Source organism: Hibiscus syriacus, unplaced genomic scaffold (genome assembly GCF_006381635.1).
Source record: "Hibiscus syriacus cultivar Baekdansim isolate YM2019G1 unplaced genomic scaffold, ASM638163v2 tig00009023_pilon, whole genome shotgun sequence".
Lineage (NCBI taxonomy): Eukaryota > Viridiplantae > Streptophyta > Magnoliopsida > Malvales > Malvaceae > Hibiscus > Hibiscus syriacus.
The window spans coordinates 34,514-43,663 of record NW_024062184.1 but is presented as its reverse complement, the minus strand read 5'-3'; the positions used below and the strand labels follow the sequence as shown (position 1 = coordinate 43,663).

Genomic DNA, 9,150 nt, shown 5'->3' with positions numbered 1-9,150 from the left:
AGGCCGAATAAGCTGTTATTCTCTGTCTGTGTGCAATGGAGGGTCCTTAGCTTTCTCTCTCTTAAAAAAAAACTCATTACTTATTCCTTTTTTTTTTTTTTTGCTGTCTTCTAAGTTCCAAGTGAAAATCAAACCAAAATAAAGAAAGGGTTTTGATTTTGATCTTCTTCTTTGTTTCTAATACGCCAAATCCCATCAGGTAGCTTTCTCTTTTCTTTTTCTAGTTAGTGATGTTTGTTTCGTGAGAAAGCTCACGTGAAATTAAAGGGTAAAAATGCAGGAGTCTCGTTTGAGTTAGTTCTTCTCTCCGTAAGTTAAAAAGAGTCAAGCTCAGCTTGACTCTTGGTCTTAAGCTTGAGTTTTAATAAGAATTCTAATTTTCTAGCCATTTTCTCAGTAACCAAACATTCTACAACTATTTGCGTCATATATATATATATTATCATTTTGCTCTTCAAAAAATAATTAGAAAAATCTTTCCTTTTATCCCTTCTTTTGGCGCGTGCTGGATTATTGTTTTTTTCGCCTTCTTTCGCATGCATTAACATTTACCCAGCAGAAAAAACTTTAAATGCAGCTAAATTTCCATTGAAACAATTTGCTTGGTATTTGTTTTCTTCGCTCAATAATTTCATAGGAGGTTTTAAGAATTGAAAAGGTGATGTCTCATACTTGAGATCCCCGCTGTTTTATTTGATCTTCATCCTTTAATGTCTCTAGTTTCATAAGGATCTATTTAAAACTCTCTGTTGTTTAATTTGTTTGGGGATGGGTTATCATTACTCATAGGTCCTGTTGCCAGCTGTTGCTTTAAATATGCAGCTTTAGCTTCTCTAAATCTTCAAATAATAAATCTGGTTATCTTTGAATTTAGCAGGCTGTCAAGTATTGACTGTGTTGATTCCGATGTCTCCACCGCTGATCGGCGTGGAGGAGGAAAGCGGTTCGAGTAAGATAACTTTACTCGGTACTTCAGGCTCCATGGATAGTGTGTGCCAGAACAATGCCGAATTGAAGGAACGCAACTACATGGGCTTGTCTGATTGTTCTCCCATGGATAGCTCTATTGTCTCCCTTGCATCCGAGGAAAGCAAGTCTAGTTTGAATCTGAAGGCAACTGAGCTTAGTCTTCGGCTTCCTGGATCCCAGTTGCCTGAAAGAAATCCGGAGCTTTGCTTGCTAAGCACAGCTCAACTCAATGAGAAACCCCTTTTCCCATTGCATCCTTCAAGTGATGGTCACTGCACTGCATTGCAGAAGACTGTTGTTTCAGGCAACAAAAGAAGGTTCTCCGATGCCATGGATGGGTTCTCTGAGGTAGAAACCATTGCGATTTATGAAGACCGAGACTAATGTATAACAAATCTAACCTGCAAAGTACATAATATGTGTTGCAGGGTAAATTTCTTTCTAACTCAAAAGTAAGTGTGATGCCGTCATCCAGGAGGCCTTCTTCGAACTTGGGACTGAAATCAGGTTATGTGCTTGAGAACCTTGGGTCTCAATCAACAAAAGCCAAAGAGATCACGAACCTGAATGTGGTACAGGATAGACCTTGTCATGCTAATAATACCATGCCCGATCCTAATGCGACTACAAACGATAACAGTGGAGCACCAGCTATCAAGTACGCGTGCTTGGTTTTTGTTATAAATTTAGATTTAACCATGATAAGATTCTCTGATCATCCTTCTTTTTCAGGGCACAGGTTATTGGTTGGCCACCTATTAGAGCATTCAGAAAAAACTCACTGGCCTCTAATTCCAAGAAAACTGATGAAGTAGATGGAAAGGTCGGGCCTGGTGCCCTGTTTGTTAAGGTCAGCATGGATGGTGCTCCTTATTTACGGAAAGTGGATTTGAGAAACTACTCTAAATATCAGGAGTTTTCTTCTGCTCTTGAGAAGATGTTCAGATGTTTTACCCTAGGTGAGTTATTTCGATATAAAGATTTTAGGTTGTGGTTTTATATGTACGTATTTCTTGTTCTGTGCGGCTGTTATTTCTATGAAGACAGCAGTATTGGTTTACATGGGCCCAGTTACTGCTATTTTTCTATGATTCCAGGTCAATGTGGATCTCATGGAACCCCGGATAAGGAGCAGACGAGCAAAAGGAAGCTGGAGGATCTGCTGCGTGGATCAGAATTTGTTCTTACTTATGAGGATAAAGATGGTGACTGGATGCTTGTGGGTGATGTCCCATGGGAGTGAGCTCTAAGTCCCCCTTTTCATATTTTTGCTTCTTGTTTTGCGCTTTATGAAAATATCGATACTTCTGGAGAAGTAAAAAACATGCTAACTGAAGGTATGGTTATACAAAATGCACTCATAAGAGTAGAAAACAGAAATTGTTCCCGCCATATTGTTTTAGTATTCTATCGTCAAGCTTTTGGGTCTGTCCTAAGCTTTTATTGAAATGCTAAGAAGTTGGAACATCTCTGATTCGGGTGGGATGAGTAAAAAGTGTAAACTCAACTTCGTATATTATCTATAAGATTTTTGTGGAAGCCCTTTTAAATGGATAGGAACCCTTGTTCATTAATTCTAGAGGAAAAACTGTGTTATGGTAATGCATGCATACATGTATCATTCGTTGGATAACTTATTTGTTTGTTTTTACCCTCATAAAAGGGTGTTAAAACCATTGCATCGGCCAGGCGTGTATGCTTAGCTTATCTCAAGCTAAGAATGTTACTTGACCTGCAAAAACTTTTCGAAATAAATTCCGGTTTTTCCATATCATTCTTTTTTTCACTCAAACTTTTATGCTCCAGTCAAGTAACTTCATAGTTTAGTATGTTCCTGTTTGTCTGTGTTAATCTGAGTCAGAACATGTTGCTGCATTAGGAAATTCAGTTTATTAGTATTTATTTCTCAAATTCCGACTGGAATAATGTCAGTTAACTGCTGCCTAATTCCAATTCGGCATGTGTTTCAGGATGTTTATTGATACCTGCAAAAGGCTGAGGATCATGAAAAGCTCTGATGCCATCGGACTCGGTAACTATTTTTATATGTTTATACATCAACTGAGTGTACGTCATTAGCTAGTATTGAAACCAATTTTTATAATTTACATATCTGAGAAATGCCTAGATATACATGTTGGTAGTGTCGAGAATTATCCTACGATTATTCTAATGTTGACAAAAGCTTTTTTATGTGCCTCAACCTACTAGTTTGACATCTAACGTTTTAAACTGTCGCATAAAATTTTGGCAGTGTTCTATGACATGTAAATTATAGTGCAGTTTTCAGATTTTGAAGATATAAGCACTATGTATGAATGCAATTCCATGAAAAAATGCAGGAATCAGAGCTAGCTAGCGTCCGTAGATTATTTTCGCTATCCAAATCAGCAGCCTCTCCGGAGAAGATGTAGAAGCACTTTCGTGATTCTTTCCATCAGATGAGAGGATGCTGGAGCGGATAGGAGATCAAGTTTATCTATACGTTGCAACATTTATCTTTGTCTGGCGAGGGGATTCAAAACAAGTAAGCCTGTTTTTAGTGTAAGAAAGTTATATAAAAACCATCAAGACTTAAAACATTTGTGAGTAATTTTACGATTCAGTCGATTTAGAGTCCGGACCAAGTCATGTGTGTTCTCTATGGTGAAAGACCTCCACATTATCTGTAAAACCTTGCATGAATGTATCAAGTCTTGTGTGCTGGTAATGGTACTTGTATGATGTCTTGTTCTGCTTTAAACCATTCTTTTGCATGCATTTTAGTCGCATATTTTTTTTTCCCGATATGCCGCCTTACCTTTGCATGAACGAGGTAACCGGTCAGACAAGTCCGGCATAATTCATGAATATACCTACCGTCCGTTGTTTTGTTTGGTTTTTCACTTCAAGGCTTGTCGTATAAACTATAGAGATGGTGCCAGCCCTGTAGATATTGTTGTCGGGGAATAGCCCCAACAAAGCATGTGAGAGACGGCATTGTTGCCGACTTTGCTCAGAATAAATAATGTAAAACTATAGAGTGGGGGACCATATGAGGTTAAGGTTTCTGTGTGTGTGGGAAAACTATGTATGCTGTAACTTTGGGCACAAACTTCAGAGCATTGACCTAATAAGAGAAAATTCTCACTCCACTGGTATTAGGAATGGGTATGGTACCCAAACCCGACGAGTTCCAATCAGATCGGGTCGGGTTTTTTTTAAAAAAAAAAAACTTCGAGTTTGGGTGGAGTCGGGTTGGATTCGGGTTTAGAGTGAAAAATGCCCAACCCGACCCCACTCCACCCCAAAAAATATAATTTTAACTTATATTTAAGAATAATTACAATAATATCAAAATATAATTTTACCTTATATTTAGGAATAATTACAATAATATCTCTATATATATTATTTTTTAATTAAATCATTGTTTTTATTGAATAAAAATAATATTTTTTATTATTTCGGGTCAGGTTGGGTTCGAATTTTATTTCAAAAAGTCGGGTTCGGGTCGAGTGAAGGGTGTAAAATTTTTAGATTTGATCAGATTGACAAAAACCCGACCAAAACCCGACCCATGCCCATCCCTAAGTAGTACACATGACATTGTGCTTTCATCGATTCTGTTAAAATAAATTTTTTTGCATATAAAAAAATAAAATATATATATATATATATATATATATATATACAGAGATGTTTAGATCCTATTACGCAATGGAAAATTCATTTAGTTTTTAACCTCCAACAATCTCAAATCTGTGCAAAATTAAAACTTGATGCAAACCGAGAACGTATAGAAAAGATACGAAGAAGGTTGATTCATACCTTTCACTTGATATATATTTCTTTTAAAATTATAATATCCTTCAGAATTTATAGTTATATCAATACCAAATTATAAACAATACAATAAGCTATTTAATTTTTCAACATTTATCAAAGTGTAAATCACTTTGACGCCTGATTTTCTTTTAACTCGTGCCCAAACTGTATTTCCCCCCTCAAATTACCCAAAACATTATAAAGATATTTCATTTACCAAAAAGACACAAACACTGCCACAAGCATTGACTCACGGCTGACTAATACAGGTATTACCATATACAAAACTCCAGTTTTTTCTTTGCTATTAAAAAAGATAAACTACACGACTTAAACTGTTAATTTTGTTTCATTTTAATATCTAAATTTTTATTTATTTTAAAATCATACCTAACATTTATTTTTGTTTCATTTTAGTACTACACGGTTAAAAATTTAACGGAACTGTATTTTCTATGGGTAAATTACATGATCCATCACTTAATTACCTTTTACTCTTATTTTGATCACTAAAATTTAAAAGTTTTCAATTTAACTACTCAACTTTTAAATTATTCATGTCTTATTCACTCTAGTTTATTTTATTAATAATTGTTTTGACATTACTTTTTTATTATTATTTTGTTAATACATAAGTAAAATAAAAAAATTACATTTGAGAATTATGGTGATTAAATTAAGAGTAGCTTAAAAGTTAAGTAATTAAATTTAAAAAAAAATTAAACTTCAATAACCAAAATAGGAGTGAGAAGATAGTTGAGTGACGAATGATGTAATTTACCCATAAAAAAGTGTCATGCTGTAACAATTCCACTAAAATTTTAACGAGGTATAAATCGAAACAAAAAACAAATATTAAATATAATTTTGAAACAAATGAAATTTTAGGCACAAAAACAAAACAAAACTGTCAGTTTAGGTACTAAACGTGTAGTTTACCCTAAAAACCCAAGTATTTTTCTTTTTAAAACGACCGTGTCTGCAGCGCAGATAAAAGAAATGGTCCAAATGGATTAGATGGCTGAAAATAGCTAGTAAATGCCAACATGTAAGGACCTATTCAAGCATCCCAATTCTGAACAATAGCTTCAAGTTGCTAAACAAAACAACAAAACAAGGACGAGGTAAACGGAAAGTACTTTCCTTTGATTTTTAAGTATAGGGTTATATAACAATGGATGCACCCCCATCAAACACCACCTATTTGTGGAGTCGAGGAATGCAAGTTTCTCCTGAAAAATAACGAATTAAACCATAACACTGCAACTCTACAAGATTTTGTTCACAACAATATTCATACCGCAAAATTCTACAAAGAAAGACCACAAACCTTCTCTCTCTTTGCCAATGAGTATCTGCATTGCGTATTATATGATGATATGATTGTCCCAAATCTGGTCGGAGAAGTTGGAATAATGTGCCACCAGCAGAAAATATAGGCACAACTGTGACAAGAAAACAGCTTCAATAAGACACTTTCTTCACATCCATTATTTATACATATCTATAAAATAAAATCCAAGGCAAAAAAAAATGATTTACATATACATCAAAAGAACCAACAGCTCAAGAGATAACTCATGTCTGATCTAACACTTCTTTTCATTAGTTCTATAATCGCCATCTATTCACGTGTGTGTTTTTCTTTTTCCATGTTTTAGTGAAGGGCTATCTGTCAGATAACTGAAGTCAAGCTTACAGAAAGAGAAGAAACTAAATCTCATACCCGATTAAGCTGTCAACATAAAAGAATTGTAGATACAAGCTTCCATCACTTAACAGGCAAGGTGACCTCTACATTCTTCTCAAGTAGCCATCCTTTGGGATAAACAAGATTACCCATATCTAAATGGAGATGCCAGTTCATAATCCTCGAACAACTGTGTGGTATACCTTCCATTTGACTTTCATCTTCCACAACTTGTTCTATAAATGTAGTTTCCTGCATAAAAGAAACAATGAGCAAACCAAAGAATCATGCTGCAAAAATGGAAGATATAGTACGTTAAATTATAAAAACAAAAATGGTATAATTCATACTTGGAACCCCTCCTTTACTGTGTCTAGTTGTCGAACCGGGTTTGAGAAGGGGCGTCCCCATCTCTTTAGATCCCACAAGATAGTGCTGTTGAAAGCAAATCCCGACATATCAGCATGAAACCTACGAAGTCTTTTAATTTTCTCATTTGTGTGCCATCCAATTACTTGGCTAGCATTGCACACTGGACCTTCCAGAATTGCCTTGTTCTTGCTTTGTGCAAGCATGGCAACAGGCCAAGTTCCAAAACGGCTACAAAAGAAGATCCATATTATGGATTGGTGTATGACTAAGAAAAATTAGGCGAAGACAAAAATTACGATATAATTACACCATTGAAGAACTAAGAAAATGGTGAATTCCGACAAGTTATATCATTCAAAGCTAAGAAAAACCGTGTAAATAGTTAACACCAACTCCATTATCCATTTGAAAAGGGAAAACTTCTAATCAATCGAAAAGAGTTTTAAGTTAATTTCTCTCAAATGTCATTCAAAATGCAACAAAAACTATCGATACTATACAAAAGATGGAGAAAATCCTTCAAACATTGGACAACCGAAAACAGACGACCTGAACCATTTGCTCCGATGTCATATGGAAATTAAACTAGATCGAGTAGCTTGAATACTAAAGAAATAACAAGCTGATTTGATTCACAAACGAAAACCCCTAATGGATTCGGTTATAACAATCATTTACAGATAGTGAACCACCAACCACAAAACCAAAAATCACTTCCATTTTCCACTGCCCCCATCTCTAATTAATAGCCTAACAAAACAAGCTGTTAATAGAAACAATTCAATAATTATTGGCATCCCAATAAATACATCTCCAAAACTCCATTTTTAACCTAAATTTGTAATCCCCATTAACTCTATTAAAATCATATACTTAAAATTAAGTTACCTTATAGTTCTCAAGCTTTCAAACAACTCGAGCGTGTAGAAATTGTCTTCGTCGGCGAAAAACACGATCCCGTCGAGCTTATGCCGTTCAATATGTTCCAAAGCGGCGTTTCTCTGATGAACCGTTTGCTCCTTCACGCTGCTAGAGTTTAGAGTGGAAACCAAGTGCCGATACATAACCCCGGTTTTCCTCAAAATCTCCGCCGTCTCAAGCGACGCAGCTTTCTCCTCCACCACCATCCAAACCAACGGCGGTTTCACTAACCTCAAAACTTGCCCTAACCTGTTCAAGAAATACGCCTGGAATCCCCGATTACAAGTCGGGGTAATGACGATTAACTGCTTTAACGGCTCAATTAAACCGGCAACTTCCTTTTGTTCCGCCAATCTCGTTGTAACGCCCAATGAAACAGAAGACACGTATTGCTCGTCCAATTGGAGATTGACAGGTGGCGGCTTGAGGTCGGGGAAAGCGAGACCCTTGGCTCGGACATCGGTATCCGTGTATCCAAACGGAGCAACTCCGAAAATAAAACCTACAGCGAAAAATAAGAGACACCTGCAAAAAGACCGCCGCCACCCTTTGCGGTACACTAAATAAACGGCGGTTAACAAAAGCCGTAAATGCGAAGACGAGGAAGACGAGGGGAAGTGTTTACCGCTTCCGTTGGGTAAAAACTTGTTAGACGGAGAGGAGAATCCGGCGCTGTTCTGGTATGAACGGTCGCGATGTGCTGGAGAGAGAGTTCGACGGATCGAAGCCATTAGATTAGTGAATTTAAAGGAAAATCACATAATTGGATCTTTAAGATTTGAATGAAGTTTAAGGGCAGAGCTGGAATTTTGTTTTGAGCGCGTAGGCTGAGGCGGAGAACTGCTTCTCTTCTTCTTCGTTTAAGTTTTCATTTCACTAATAATTAAAAGGGTACAAAATGGTCAAAAAGTATGACGAAATAATCTTTTTTGTCACCAAAGTTATAATTTATTTTAAAAAATCATTAAATATTTTAAACTATTACAAAATAATCATTACATTTTATCAAATTATTATAAAGTTGGTCAAATCATTTCAAAATAGTCTTTAAGCTCATTAAAATTTATCTATGCTATCATTTAAAGTGATTATTTTATAACAGTTTGATAAATTAATGATTATTTTAAAATTTTAAAATTTTAGTAGTTAAAAAGTTATTTTAGTATAACTTAGTGACAGTATGTGTATTTTACTCTTATTAAAATTATGCCTAATTCTAGATAAATTTGGTAAATGTAATGTATTGGTACATGTAATATGACAAGAGAACATTTGGGTCCTTATACTTTTAAAATGAGAAAAATAAATATAATACTTATATTTGGTCCTTGTACTTATTTAAGCAAGCATGGGAGAAAAGAAAACTGTCATGAAAAGATTGAGAAGAACTC

General features: G+C 35.4%; 2 protein-coding genes across 3 annotated transcripts; one reads left to right on the top strand and one right to left on the bottom strand.

Annotated features, from left to right (window-relative positions):
* Positions 1 to 259: 259 nt before the first annotated feature.
* Positions 260 to 3,596, top strand: LOC120203076 (auxin-responsive protein IAA9-like). Its single transcript, XM_039203436.1, has 7 exons — positions 260 to 293; positions 875 to 1,317; positions 1,398 to 1,627; positions 1,702 to 1,928; positions 2,067 to 2,208; positions 2,940 to 3,001; positions 3,312 to 3,596. The coding sequence occupies exons 1-7, from the start codon at positions 275 to 277 to the stop codon at positions 3,326 to 3,328; spliced, it is 1,140 nt and encodes a 379-aa protein (XP_039059367.1). The 5' UTR covers positions 260 to 274; the 3' UTR covers positions 3,329 to 3,596.
* A 2,305-nt stretch (positions 3,597 to 5,901) lies between these two features.
* On the bottom strand, positions 5,902 to 8,600 carry LOC120203074 (probable beta-1,4-xylosyltransferase IRX9H). Of its 2 annotated transcripts, XR_005523783.1 has the most exons (5): positions 7,727 to 8,600; positions 6,817 to 7,066; positions 6,503 to 6,718; positions 6,107 to 6,221; positions 5,902 to 6,008 (listed from the first exon to the last, which is right to left on the bottom strand). XR_005523783.1 is itself a non-coding variant. In XM_039203435.1 (4 exons), exons 1-3 carry the CDS (start codon positions 8,488 to 8,490, stop codon positions 6,548 to 6,550), a joined length of 1,185 nt encoding a protein of 394 aa, XP_039059366.1. In that variant the 5' UTR covers positions 8,491 to 8,600; the 3' UTR covers positions 5,902 to 6,221; positions 6,503 to 6,547. The 2 variants fall into 2 exon arrangements, 1 of the variants encoding a protein (XP_039059366.1); XM_039203435.1 differs by having other exon boundaries at positions 5,902 to 6,221.
* Positions 8,601 to 9,150: the final 550 nt, after the last annotated feature.